This window comes from Moschus berezovskii, chromosome X (genome assembly GCF_049115385.1).
Source record: "Moschus berezovskii isolate FMDL1 chromosome X, NW_MosBer_1.0, whole genome shotgun sequence".
NCBI classification, from domain to species: domain Eukaryota; kingdom Metazoa; phylum Chordata; class Mammalia; order Artiodactyla; family Moschidae; genus Moschus; species Moschus berezovskii.
In genome coordinates, this window is record NC_142488.1 from 30,365,738 (window position 1) to 30,380,720 (window position 14,983).

Below are 14,983 nucleotides of genomic sequence, written 5' to 3' on the forward strand. Positions count from 1 at the left end.
CACTGAATCAGCTCTAATTTCCTGGAAACTATCAGTGTCATCTCTTCCCTTCCCATTCTTTATTTTCTGTAGCACTGACATAGCATGAATCGAAGAGATCTTCCTTTATATCCTCAGCAGCTATAATAGTTCCTGGGAACTATTAAGGCACTAGTCGAGTGTGTGAGGAGTAAATTGGATAAAAAAATGAACAGGGACTGATAAATAAAGAAGGAAGTAGAGCTGATAAGGAGAAACCTGGGAGTTGTAATATTGGAAATCTTGAGTACAGAGCAAAAGATATTATTTTAATATTTTTAAAGGTCTACTCTAGTGGTGCTCCACACATTAAGAGAAACTTCTCTAGTAATGAACTATAGAAATGATACCTGAAAGTAAACCCTGAATATTCATTGGAAGCACTGATGTTGAAGCTCCAGTACTTTGGCCACCTGATGCGAAGAGCTGACTCAGTGGAAAAGACCCTGATGCTGGGAAATTCTGAAGACAGGAGGGGAAGGGGACGACAGAGGGTGAGATGGTTGGATGGCATCACTGACTCAATGGACATGAGTTTGCTCTGGGAGATGGTGAAGGACAGGGAAGCCTGGTGTGCTGCAGTCCATAGGGTCATAAAGAGTCAGACAAGACCTAGCAACCCAACAACAACAACTCTAAAGGTATGACTTATTGCTGTTGTTTAGTTGCTAAGTCGTGTCCAACTCTTTTGTGACCCCATGGACTCTAGCCCGCAAGGCTCCTCTGTCCATGGGATTTCCCAGGCAAGAATACTGGAGTGAGTTGTCATTTCCTTCTCCAGGGGATCTTCCTGACCCAGGAATCAAACCCCTGTCACTGGCATTGGCAGGCAGATTCTTTACTACTGAGCCAACTGGGAAGTCCATGACTTGTATCTGTCTCTAAATATAAAAAAAGCTCCATAAACAATCATGTTTTTCAAAAATAATGGTATACCTGTATTCTTTATCAATAATTTGCACAAAGATGATTCAGTTTGTGCAGGAGAAGTTGGCTTAATTTAAAGTCCAACTAGTTGCTGTATCTAGTAGCATCAGCATTTGATAGCAGGTTTAGTTTTGTGCTCCTTGGCACTATACCCACTATTAGTAAACAATACTTTCACAGGGAGAATCATAGCTTGTTTTTGATACAGTTACCTGGTAATCAATTCAGACACTTGAATTACTTAGCAGGCATATTCAGAGAATCATAACCTAAGGACTAAGGCATGTGGAAAAAGTAAAGCAGGGCTTATGATAATAAATATCATGTAAAATGTCCAAAAAATGCTAGGTAGACAATGTCTTGTAAAGACTTCTGTAGGGCATAGCAATCAATAAAGACAACTATAATAAGATAAACTTTCTCCCCAGAAAATCTCCCTGATGAAATACTTATATAGCTTTATGAACATTCAAATATATGAAAAAAGAGAGACCAGTTTCTAATGGCGGTAGTTTAGTCGCTCAGTCATGTCTGACTCTTGCGACCCATGGACTGAAACCTGCCAGGCTCCTCTGTCCATGGGATTCTCCAGGCGAGAATACTGGAGTGGGTTGCCATTTCCTTCTCCAGGGGATCTTCCTAACGCAGGAATTAAACACAGGTCTCCTGCACTGCAGGCAGATTCTTTACCAACTGAGCCACCAAGGAAGCATTTAAAGCCCAACTAGTCTGCTGTATCCGGTAGCATCAGCACTTGATAGCAGGTTAAGTTTTCTGTTCCTTGGCAATATACCCATTGTTAGTAAACAATACTTTCACAGGGAGAATCATAGATTGTTTTTGATACAGTTACATGGTTGGTAATCAATTGAGACACCAATTTCTATTGGCTTGCCTAAAAAGTTCATTTGGGTACATCCATTACAGCTTATAGAAAAACCGAAATGAGCTTCTTGGCAAACCCAATATAAATCTTGAGAAAACTTATTCATGGGATTTTGTGACCTAATACTTGTCATAATAAAAAGATCTAGACAGGGGGTAGCTCACATTTATTGAGTGCTAGGCTAAATACTTTGGGGTTTTTTCCCTTTAATTGGAGGATAATTGCTTTACAATGTGTTGTTGGTTTCTGCCATACAGCAATGCAAATCAGTCATAGTTATATAAACATATATATATACACACATATATATATCATTTCCCTCTTCAGCCTCCCTCTGTACTTTAAACAGAATAACAGTTCATTTAATTTTCTCAACATCCTTTGATTTTTAAGTCCTTTTTACAGATAGGAAATAGGTTTATAAACTTTAAGCAAATGGTCCCCAGTAGCTAACTTATAAGTTAGCCTGACTGAGGAATTTGAGCCTAAGTAGTCCTTAAACCAGAGTTCATGTTCTTAATCATTATAAGATTAAGAACTTCACATACAACCATAAGCTAACATGTAGTAATTGATAAAGATCAAGAAAAGTGACTGACTTCTAACGTCTTGCATTTTCCATTCAGCCTGGTGCAGAGCCACTGGTAGTTGGTGGTCAGAGTGTCCAGCTCCTTTCTTAAGGCCTCTTGTGCTGCAGGTGGAGCTTGAGCTATGACACTATTTACGGACTCAGTGAGGAGCTGCACTTTTGCTTCTTTTTGCTGGGCCTCTTCTTTAGCTCTCTGAAAAATTAAAAAAATGCTCTCTTAATAGCAAGGCAATGATTTGACTTCTAAGATGCATTTCTATATATCATAATCTTTATTCCTTGTAACATCTCTGTTGCTGCTGCTGCTGCTGCGTCACTTGTCATGTCCGACTCTGTGCGACCCCACAGACGGCAGCCCACCAGGCTTCCCCGTCCATGGGATTTTCCAGGCAAGAGTACTAGAGTGGGTTGCCATTGCCTTCTCCAACATCTCTGTTAGAATGAGATTAATAAAAGTAAATCAAATAGTGACTCCAATCACTTCCATAAATTTCAGCTTGGTTACAATTGGAAACACAGGAAAAATATACTCAGAATATAACAGATCTTTCATCAGAATAGTTTGAAAAGTAGTCTGTATGCAGATGTGTATTTGTGGACAATACATATACACAAACACACACACATATATCCACACACACACAATAAGCAAGAAATAAATATTTCAATACTAACTAGGTTCAAAAAATCTCATAGACCACAACTGAAACCACTTATAAATTACTCAGATGGATGAATAATGAAATCAGTACAAATATCATTATTTAAATCAAAAGATAATGAACAGAAATAAGCCTTCTTAATGCTATATTTGGGAACTTATTATAATAGAAAAGTGTTAAGTAACTGAAAGCAAGTAAGAGAATGATCAGATACTTCCCTATCCTGGTTAGTCAGTCACTGCTGCATCTTTATCAATTACATATTCAGCATCACTCTAGTCTTCTCTCCTGCCAGGAAAAATGTATTAAGATACCCAATCATAGAGTTACTCCTACTTGGTGACAACATGAAATCCAAAGGAAAGCCCTTAAACTCTCCTTAAATCAAACCCTCCAGAAAGTGGGAATAGAAAGGACATATCTCAACATAATAAAAGCTATATATGACAAACCCACAGCAAACATTATCCTCAATGGTGAAAAACTGAAAGCATTTCCCTTAAAGTCAGGAACAAGACAAGGGTGCCCACTCTCACCACTACTATTCAACATAGTTCTGGAAGCTTTGGCTACAGCAATCAGAGCAGAAAAAGACATAAAAGGAATACAAATTGGAAAAGAAGAAGTAAAACTTTCACTGTTTGCTGATGACATGATCCTCTACACAGAAAACCCTAAAGACTCTACCAGAAAACTACTACAGCTAATCAATGAATACAGTAAAGTTGCAGGATATAAAATCAACACACAGAAATCCCTTGCATTCCTATACACTAATAATGAGAAAATAGAGAAATTAAGGAAACTATTCCATTCACTATTGCAACGAAAAGAATTAAATACTTAGGAATATATCTACCTGAGGAAAAAAAAGACTTGTACATAGAAAACTATAAAACACTAGTGAAAGTAGTCAAAGAGGACACTAATAGATGGAGAAATATACCATGTTTGTGGATTGGAAGAATAAATATTGTGAAAATGAGTATACTACCCAAAGTAATTTATACATTCAATGCAATCCCTATCAAGCTACCAACGATATTTTTCACAGAACTAGAACAAATAATCTCACAATTTGTATGGAAATACAAAAAACCTCGAATAGCCAAAGCAATCTTGAGGAAGAAGAATGGAACTGGGGGAATCAACCTGCCTGACTTCAGGCTCTACTACAAAGCCACAGTCATCAAGACAGTATGGTACTGGCATAAAGACAGAAATATAGATCAATGGGACAAAATAGAAAGCCCAGAGATAAATCCACGCACCTATGGACACCTTATGTTTGACAAAGGAGGCAAGAATATAAAATGGAGAAAAGACAATCTCTTTAACAAGTGGTGCTGGGAAAACTGGTCAGCCACTTGTAAAAGAATGAAACTAGAACACTTCCTAACACCATACACCAAAATAAACTCAAAATGGATTAGAGAGCTAAATGTAAGACCAGAAACTATAAAACTCCTAGAGGAGAACGTAGGAAAAACACGCTCTGACATAAATCACAGCAGGATTCTCCAAGACCCACCTCCCAGAATATTGGAAATAAAAGCAAAAATAAACAAATGGGACATAATTAAAATCAAAAGCTTCTGCACAGCAAAGGAAACTATAAGCAAGGTGAAAAGACAGCCTTCAGAATGGGAGAAAATAAAAGGAAATAAAGCAACTGATAAAGGATTAATCTCCAAAATATACAAGCAGCTGCTGCTGCTGCTGCTTCTAAGTCACTTCAGTCGTGTCCGACTCTGTGTGACCCCATAGACGGAAACCCACCAGGCTCCCCTGTCCCTGGGATTCTCCAGGCAAGAACACTGGAGTGGGTTGCCATTTCCTTCTCCAATGTGTGAAAGTGAAAAGTGAAAGTGAAGTTGCTCAGTCGTGTCCGACCCCTAGCGACCCCATGGACTGCAGCCCACCAGGCTCCTCCATCCATGGTATTTTCCAGGCAAGACTACTGGAGTGGCTTGCCATTGCCTTCTCCAATACAAGCAGCTCCTGCAACTCAATTCCAGAAAAATAAATGACCCAATCAAAAATGGGCCAAAGAACTAAACAGACATTTCTCCAAAGAAGACATAAAAATGGCTAACAAACACATGAAAAAATGCTCAACATCCCTCATAATCAGAGAAATGCAAATCAAAACCACAATGAGATACCATTTCACACCAGTCAGAATGGCTGCTATGCAAAAGTCTACATGCAATAAATGCTGGAGAGGGTGTGGAGAGAAGCGAACCCTCTTACACTGTTGGTGGGAATGCAAACTAGTACAGCCACTATGGAGAACAGTGTGGAGATTCCTCAAAAAACTGAAAACAGAACTGCCATATGATCCAGCAATCGCACTCCTGGGCATACACACCGAGGAAACCAGAATTGAAAGAGACACATGTACTCCAATGTTCATTGCAGCACTGTTTATAATAGCCAGGACATGGAAGCAACCTAGATGTCCATCTGCAGATGAATGGATAAGAAAGCTTTGGTACATATATACAATGGAGTATTACTCAGCCATTAAAAAGAATGCATTTGAACTAGTTCTAATGAGGTGGATGAAACTGGAGCCTATTATACAGAGTGAAGTAAGCCAGAAAGAAAAACACCAATACAATATACTAACACAAATATATGGAATTTAGAAAGATGCAAATGATAACCCTGTATACGAGACAGCAAAAGAGACACAGATGTATAGAACAGTCTTTGGGACTCTGTGAGAGAGGGTGAGGGTGGGATGGTTTGGGAGAATGGCATTGAAACATGTATATTATCATATGGGAAACGAATCGCCAGTTCAGGGTCAATGCATGTTACAGGATGCTCGGGGCTGGTATGCGGGGATGACCCAGAGGGAGGATAAGGGGAGGAGAGAGGTGGGAGGGGGGTTCGGGAGGGGGAACTCATATACACCCGGGGCAGATTCATGTCAATGTATGGCAAAACCAACCAATATAATATTGTAAAATAGTCTCCAATAAAAATAAAAATTAAAAAAAGAATAAAAATAAATAAATAAATCAACCCTCCCTTAAATCATCTAACATAAATCCAAATCCTACAACAGGTATGAATACCCTCTTACTCATATAGCTCATGGTGGCCTATGTTGTGTACTCCCCCTCACTGCCAAAGTAATCAATTCAACTTGTACAACTGCAGAGCATTGCTGTTGGTCTGTGTGTTACTATGAAGGTTAACCTTGAGATGAGCTTTCAAGCGTAAGTCATTTATGTGTGATGTGAAGGAAATAGTGGTAGGGAGGTGGGAAATGGAAAAAGAATGGAGATTGGAAGGGTATATTTATTAAACCCAGCAACTGCTGTTGGTGACAAGTTTAATCATGCTAGGAAGGTCTATAAAACATGTGTACGTGTGTGTGTATGTGTGTGTGTGTGTGTGTGTTCAGTTGTTCAGTCATGTCCAACTCTGCGACCCCATGGACTGTAGACTGCTGGGCTCCTCTGTCCATGGGATTTTCCTGGCAAGAATACTGGAGTGGGTTTCCATTTCCTTCTCCAGGGGATCTTCCCGACCTAGAGATCAAACCCACGTCTTCCTGCATTGGTAGGCAGATTCTTTACCACTAAGCCACCTGGGAAGCACAGGAAACACATGGCTCAGGTTTATCCTACTCGAGGGTGAGGACACTGAGAAATTCACACACCATCTCCCATCATTGGTTGAACACTGTTGGGGAAATGTTAATTTCCTGGTATGTGACGCCAGACTCAGGTGGAAAAAGTGGGATTCGGTGGCCTCAGAAGCCCTCAGGTAAAGAAATTCCGGTTCTCGCAGGTAAATGGACAAAGTCAGCTATAAAACGCCTTTCTACTTTTCTACACGGTCCTGTTATGTCTTTGGATTTAGGCCCATAATGCCTTAAAATGTATAAAATATGATGGCAAATGCAAGCTCTTTTGACTATTAAATTACTTCCTTCACTGATTTTAATCAATTGAAATTTTATTTCAAAATTCTAAAATAAATCTGTTTTTTGACACTGAGCATGGGATTTGTTTGACACAAATCATATTTTGGCTATTGTAACTTTAGCATTAAAGAGACTTTGAGAAATACTAATCACTCAGTGTGTGCTGCTGTGTGCCATGACATGTTATTTGTGTGAACTCACTGGATCTTTAACAAAATCGTGTGAAATGAGTTTTGTTTTCTTTATGTTATACATCCAAGAACTGAGTTTCAGTGGGTTTAAAGTAAATCATCCTGGGAGTTGCACGTCTTCTTTCACACAGCTTGTCTTATTCCCATCTCAAATCCTCCATGGGGAGGAGAAGCATGATCCAGTGCATCCAGTGAATGAAACTACATTTTATACAAGTTACGAACAACCCATGCAACTATCAAAAGTGCATAATGAGAAATATTTCCCCTTGCTATTTAGAAGTTCATAAATTCTTTTTTTAAAAAATCAGTTTTATAACTTCAAAAGGTTTAGAGAAGATATGAGAAAAGGAGATCATGAGCAAGTTCTCCACTATACTTAGACTTGAAAGCTCATCTCAAGGTTAGTCTTCAGAGTAATCCACAGCAACACTCTCACAGTTGAACAAGCTGAGTTTATTACTTTTGGTGATGAGGGAGAATACACACCATGGGCAACCATGGGTTATATGATTAAGAGGGTATTCAAATGAGTTGTAGGATTTGGATTTGAGTTTGATGATGTCTACATTCTAAAGACAGAAAACTAAATGGTATAGTTTAGGCATAATCCTCCTCACAAGTGGTAGCTAAAGATTTATTCACTTATTTTTGGCTGTGGTAGGTCTTCATTGCTGCACGTGGGCTTTTTCTAGTTGCAGCATGCAGACTTTTCATTGTGATGGCTTCCCTTGTTGTGGAGCACAGGTTCTAGGCACATGGGCTTCAGTAGAAACAGTGTGTGCGCTCAGCAGTCGCAGCTCATGGGTTCTAGAGTGCTGACTCAGTAGTGTGTTATATGGGCTTAGGTGCTCCATGGCATATGGCATCTTCACGGACAAAGGATCAAACCTGTGTCCTTGCATTGCAAGGCAGATTCTTAACCACTGGACCACCAGGGAAGTCCCCTGTTCCATATATTTCTATGAAGCTAAGCATCATAAGCTCAGACATCTTTCATTGCCAATATCTTGAACTAACGGTTCTCTAAGTATGGTTCCTTGGAGCCACCAAACTTACTCCTGGGCATGAACTAGAAACTTTTTACAAATTAAAATTCTCAGGGTCCAGCCTAGATTCACTAAATCAGAAACCCTAGGGTTGGCCATATAACTCTGTTTTAATAGCCCCCGAAGTGATTCTGATGCTCACTCCACTGCGAGAATCATTGCTCTAACCTGCCCCCCATAGAATGAGAACAGCAAATACATGGATATTAAGTGAAGGTATTTTAAAGAGACCGGAATACCAGACCACCTTACTTGCCTCCTGAGAAATCTGTATGCTGGTCAAGAAGCAACAGTTAGAACCAGACATGGAACAATAAACTGGTTCCAAATTGGGAAAGGAGTACGTCAAGGCTGTATATTGTCACCCTGCTTATTTAACTTATATGCAGAGTATATCATGCAGAATGACAGGCTGGATGAAGCACAAGCTGAAATCAAGATTGCTGGAAGAAATATCAGTAACCTCAGATATGCAGGTGATACCATCCTTATGGCAGAAAGAGAAGAGGAACTAAAGAGCCTCTTGATGAAGGTGAAAATGGAGAGTGAAAAAGCTGGCTTAAAATTCAACATTCAGAAAGCTAATATCATGGCATCCGGTCCCATCACTTCATGGCAAATAGATGGGGAAACAATGGAAACAATGACAGATTTTATTTTCTTGGGCTCCAAAATCACTGCAGATGGTGACTGCAGCCAGAAATTAAAAGACACTTGGTCCTTGGAAGAAAAACTATAACCAAACATAGACAGCATATTAAAAAGCAGAGACATTACTTTGCCAACAAAGGTCCATCTAGTCAAAGCTATGGTTTTTCCAGTAGTCATGTATGGATGTGAGAGTTGGACTTTAAAGAAGGCTGAGCACCGAATAATTGATGCTTTTGAACTGTGGTGTTGGAGAAGACTCTTGAGAGTCCCTTGGTCTGCAAGGAGATCCAACCAGTCAGTCAATCCTAAAGGAAATCAGTCCTGAATATTCACTGGAAGGACTGATGCTGAAGCTGAAGCTCCAATACTTTGGCCACTTGATGTGAAGAACTGACTCATTGTAAAAGACTGATGCCAGGAAAGATTGAAGGCAGGAGGGGAAGGGGACAAAAGAGGTTGAGATGGTTGGATAGTATCACCAACTTGATGGACATGAGTTTGAGCAAGCTCTGGGAGTTGGTGATGGACAGGGAAGCCTGGCATGCTGCAGTCCATAGGGTCACAAAGAGTTGGACACAAATGAGCAACTGAACTGAAGTCCAGGTAAACCCTAGGACTGGAGTTAACATGGTATAAAAAAAGAAAAAAATTAAAAAGAAAATAGTGAAAAACTGAAATTCAAGAATTTTTTAAAAAGGGATTGATATAAAATTTCAAATTAGACTTACTGCAGGCCTCCTAAAGACATTTGGAATAAGATGTTTCTAATCAAACACTTCCCTTGGCTCCTAGATGCTAATATAAAAAAAATTGTTTACAGAGAAAAAAGTAAAAAACAGGGTTATCAAGTAAAATATAGCAGCAGAAAGTAAAGAAACAGAAGAAAATCTCTACTTTTTATCTGAGTATATTGAGGAGAGATGCCAAAGTAGGTGTATCACTCTCTTCCAGCAATAAAGATAAATGTGCTCTCAACACGAGCACAGGTGAAGGCCTGGACAAAGTTCTATCACTCCCTTTTGTGTAGGGAGACAGACAAAGCGATTACCTTGACTGGCAGACAGAAGACCAGAAAACGCCAACTCCCTTTGCTGCTACTGGCCCAGGCTGTCTGAGCTGCTCCTCTTTTCACTATTATGCCCATAAGTACCAATGTTGTAACTAGATCAGTTTTTTAAACATGCAAATCAATGTGGACCGAGGGGCTGGGCCACTCATGTGAGGGATTTTTTATAAATTAGTTTTAAATTTGAGACAGTCTACTCTCCTGTACTGGAAAAGAAAAAGGGATCTGACTGAACAGTTAGCCAGATAAGCAAAGGGTTCAGAGAATGAGGGAAGAGGGCCAGAGACAAACACAGCAACTGGGAAACACAGAACAGCTGAACGCGCGCTGACTGCTGGTTATCTACTTTGGAACCTGAAGCAGTGGCTACACAGTATAGGAAGCGATGGTAAGAACAGCCATGAAGGGCTGAGATGTGAGGCCAAAGGTAATGGGGAGGCACATGCTTTACACCACAGTATGGAATGGAATGAGATGGCATATGATAGAGTGGCTTAGAAAGGAATAGGGATAGAGGGAAATATATTCAGATAAATCCAATGCCTAGGAGTAAACTATTTGACCTATCTAGGAATATCTGTTTTCTGACCAACAAAGAGAAGTGTAAACAAGTTTCCTTTCAAAGTATACTCCAGCTCTCATATTCTGTAATGATGTAACTTTCCTCATGGTGACCTCCCCACAGTCAAACCTAAAATAATTATTGACCTCCTGATGGCTCTGCCATTTCACTTAGAATGAAAACCCCTCCATGTCCCACAAATCTGCTGTGTCAGCAGATACCTACTTTGCCTCTCCAAATCATCTGAGGTCATTTGTCCTGTTTTACTCTCTTCAGGTAAGTGGGCTTCATTCTCTTCCCAGATAGCCTTAGGGTCTTTGCAGGAACTCTTCCCTCTGACTGGAATGTGCCCCGATAATATTTCTGTAAGGTTGCCTTTTTCTGATTCGTATCTCATTTTAAATATAATTCCTCACAAATACCCTACATATCAACCCTTTGTAAAACAGCATCTCACCACCCTCAACTCCCAACTAGACTTTATGATTTATTTCATAACATTGACTTATTTTTAGGCAAATTCTCATGATCTCAAATGAGTTTATTTCTCCATTCTTTGCCTGCCCCATCACCAACGAGAATGCAAATTCTAAGAAGTCAGGTGGATTTAATGTATTGCTCACTACTATATTCTATGTCTAGAAGGGTGCTTGACATAGTAAGTATATAATATTTCTTGATAAATGAATGAATTCATGAATTTATTAATATTTCATGATAAATAATGTATGATATTATTAGATGAGAATGATTTTCTAGCTTTTAATACTCTAGACACTGTTTCCCAAATATAGTCATTCTTCTATATTTTAATTTTATTTTCTACATGTAACTAAAGCCATAATATACCTCTGATATTTAAACATCTGAGTTTAGATATCTGTAAAATCTGTAAAATACAGTTAAACATCTGTACTCACTTCATGTGAGTACATTCTGCTCTTAATTACAGTACTCACTGAATAATCATATAAACTATATAATAAAGTACATATAATTAATTTGTTACCTTGCAGCAATGATAATAAAAATAATAATAATAATTAACTAGTTTGGGACATCTATTTTGTGTATTACATTAGGACTTTCATGTTTCACCTTTCACATGATTCTGAAAAAAAGGTATTTTGATATCCAGATCACAAACAAGGGAATGAAAGTTCACTGGGTTTATGTGACTTACCCAAGGTTACACAGTTGGCAAGGGGTCAAAGCAGGTTTTAAACCCAAGTGTTTGGCTCTAAAATGATTTTGCTCTGTCATGAGGCTTCAAACCAAACAAGTATCTATTAATAGTTAACCTAGGCTAATGTTAAATAATGTGTGATTGCTACTATGTGAAGATAATATTTATCATTATAGCTGCAAATCATTGAGTGCTCACTCTGAGGTAGGCGATTTACTTACATGCAAGTTTTATTTTTCAGTTCATACTTTCAAGTTATGAAATGAGATGATTTATACATGAAAACATAAGAGGATTACACTGACTACTGAGTTGCCCAGGGCCATACTACAATGCCATTGTGTAGATTCAATTACCTGGCTTCACCTGCAAGTCCTAACTATATACCAGTTTCCTTGGTCCTAAATCAATGTTATTTATTTTATCTTACTGTTTCAAGAGAAGCTCATGTAAATACAGTCCTTTTAACCATATTAAAGACCATCAGCTGAAATATTTAGTACTGCCAAATTGTAAGAAACCCCTTTAAAGCACCAAATCAACAAAGCCTATTGACATTTTCAACTGTCATTTCACCAACACTTTGACACTTTTCCAGTTTGAATTTGCATCGGCTAGAAACATCTGATATGAGTAGCTGAGTCTAATCTCTTAATAATACATAGTTTCAAGGGGAAAATGCTCCAAACTGTGATTATCAATATTTATGTTTTGACCACAATACATAAAATTAATAAATAAAAAGTTTAAGCATTCTATACAATGCATATCAAAGTTGAAGCTAAATCAATCAAAAAGCAACCTCTACTATTAAACCAAGAGAAGAGTAGACTGTGCAGAATCACAATCTGTTTTATCTGGTTTCTCTTACCTTCATCTCTTCAACTGCTGTCTGTAATTCATCTGGGGTTTTATATTCAAAATCTCTCTCTAGGTATTCTTCTTCGGCTTGTGTCATCCATTCATGCATCTCTGACAAATCTTTCTGAAGGCTTACAGTTTTATCCAAGCCTCCCTTTAAGGCCTCCTTTCTGGCATAGACCTTCCATAAAACAAACCAATAAGTAAAGCATGAATATTGAAAGTCGTAAAACATTATCATTATACTATTATTGACGAGTCTGTAAATAATAGAAAGCTTGGAAAAGATGAAGCTAGAAGTAAATAGCTTACATGAGTGAAGAAAATAACTCATGGCAATTGGATACACTTAATTTCACATAAGTGCTAAAATAAGATATAAACATTTACTTGGCATAATGAACAGATTCCCCTAAGACCACAATTTAGCTGTTGTATATGGAAATTCATTTCTGCAAATGGAGAGTAAAGAAAAACTTTTTTTTCATGATACGTTTCAGTTGGAAAACTGAATTTATTGGCATACATAGAAGTAGAAATTCTTTGCACTCTTTGATGCCATTTTACAATTTCAAATATCCTGCTGCTGCTGCTGCTGCTAAGTCACGTCAGTCATGTCTGACTCTGTGTGAACCCATAGACGGCAGCCCACCAGGCTCCCCCATCCCTGGGATTCTCCAGGCAAGAACACTGGAGTGGGTTGCCATTGCCTTCTCCTCAAATATCCTAGGAACTTAATAATCATATACCTATAGAAAACTCTCATAAAAAAGGAAAATGAATAAAAGATACAGTCATGTAATTCATAGAAATAAAATTAAAATGAGGCCATATATATGTGAAAAGATGCTCAGTAGCATTTATAGTTAAATAATAGCAAATGAAGTTAAATTATTATATTTTCAAAAAAGACTAATTAGAATGCCAAGTTTGAGCAGGGATGTGGGAAAACAAAGGTTTCATACCTGTTGAGGAAAATATACACCACAGTAAAACCTTTTAGACAGTAAACTGGCAAAATGCATTAAATGCCTTAATGTTCATCAATTTGAGCCTACTCTTCCACATACTGGGATGACCCAGAAGGATGGGATAGGGAGGGAGGTTGGAGGGGGGTTCAAGATGGGGAACACATGTACACCCGGGCAGATTCATGTCAATGTATGGCAAAACCAATACAATAATATAAACTAATTAGCCTCCAATTAAAATAAATAAATTAAAAAAAAAACAAAAAACGATGGGTACATAGTTGCTTATCCACTATTCAGCTTTGAAGATAGCAACATATTGAAAACAAACCCAAAGGTGCTTTCATGGAAGATTAGTTAAATAAATTGTGGGATACACATGTACACATACATAATGGGATACCATGGATCACTGACACATCTGTACTGAAGCAAAAACTATTATATAATTTTACATTTAAAAAAGGTGTAAAAAAGCATGTGTGATAGGACTCTTGCTTTATAAAGTCTCATATGTTTCTGAAATACTAACTTTATAACAGAATGCATTACTTATTAACTAGAAAGATAGCAAAACTTAAAATACCCAAGAGATCATGCATGTTGATAGCTTATACAAAGTACTCTGCTGTAACACAGAGGGAAAATTTCAATTTAGTATTAGAATAACAATATATAGTGCATCTCTTTTATCTTAAAAAATAACTCTACTCAAACGATGTTATTCTTCTCTCTGGGATTAAGTAGAGGTGCATCTTTTACTTATGAATGGGTTTGTTGTAATTTTCTTTTTTATCACTCTCCTTGTCAGATGTTAGAACTATGGTCATGCTGGTTTATTAAATGACTAGAGCAATGTTTCTTCTTATGTCTATGGAAGGATGTATGCAATAAAGGTTTTATTTCTTAAAAAAAATACAGCTGTAATTTAAAGTCTTAATATAAAAGGCATAGTTTTAATAAAAACATTTTCATGGTACTTTACCAAATATAAAATATATGCAGTACCATGTTCATGTTAATTTCCCTTATACTTTACAACTACCGTGAGCCTAATGTAGTTAAATTAAAGCTACTTAAAGTACTTTACTCTCCTAGGAGAATGTAGAACTTGACCTATTGAAATGTAAGTAAATGTTTCATTATAACACAGCTAGAACTACATATCTAACAATTATACTAAAGTACAAAAATGATTTTGCATAGTCATTGAACCTATAATAAGCCCAAGTAAACAAGCTGTTAAATTTCTACTTGGATATGCTGCTATAATCTTTGGAGGTGGTTGGCACAGTGGCAATAATATTAGAATGACTAACAAAACTTAGCCAAAGACTTGTAGCAAAAAACTATATATATAATGCATGCTATAAAATGAACCAGAAAAAAGGGATCAGGAGTGATTTTAAAAGGAAAGAAAA

General features: G+C 37.7%; 1 protein-coding gene and 1 pseudogene across 6 annotated transcripts in view; both read right to left on the bottom strand.

The window, feature by feature from the left end:
- Nucleotides 1–14,983, bottom strand: part of DMD (dystrophin) — a 2,246,075-nt gene that overhangs the window by 1,418,734 nt on the left and 812,358 nt on the right. For all 6 annotated transcript variants that reach the window (XM_055393453.2, XM_055393450.2, XM_055393451.2 and 3 more), the window contains 2 exons: nt 12,602–12,772; nt 2,431–2,613 (listed from right to left, as the gene is read on the bottom strand). In XM_055393453.2, the coding sequence (XP_055249428.2) occupies nt 2,431–2,613; nt 12,602–12,772 (354 nt within the window). The remainder of the gene's footprint in view (nt 1–2,430; nt 2,614–12,601; nt 12,773–14,983) is intronic.
- On the bottom strand, nt 268–384 carry LOC129535367 (small nucleolar RNA U3; annotated as a pseudogene).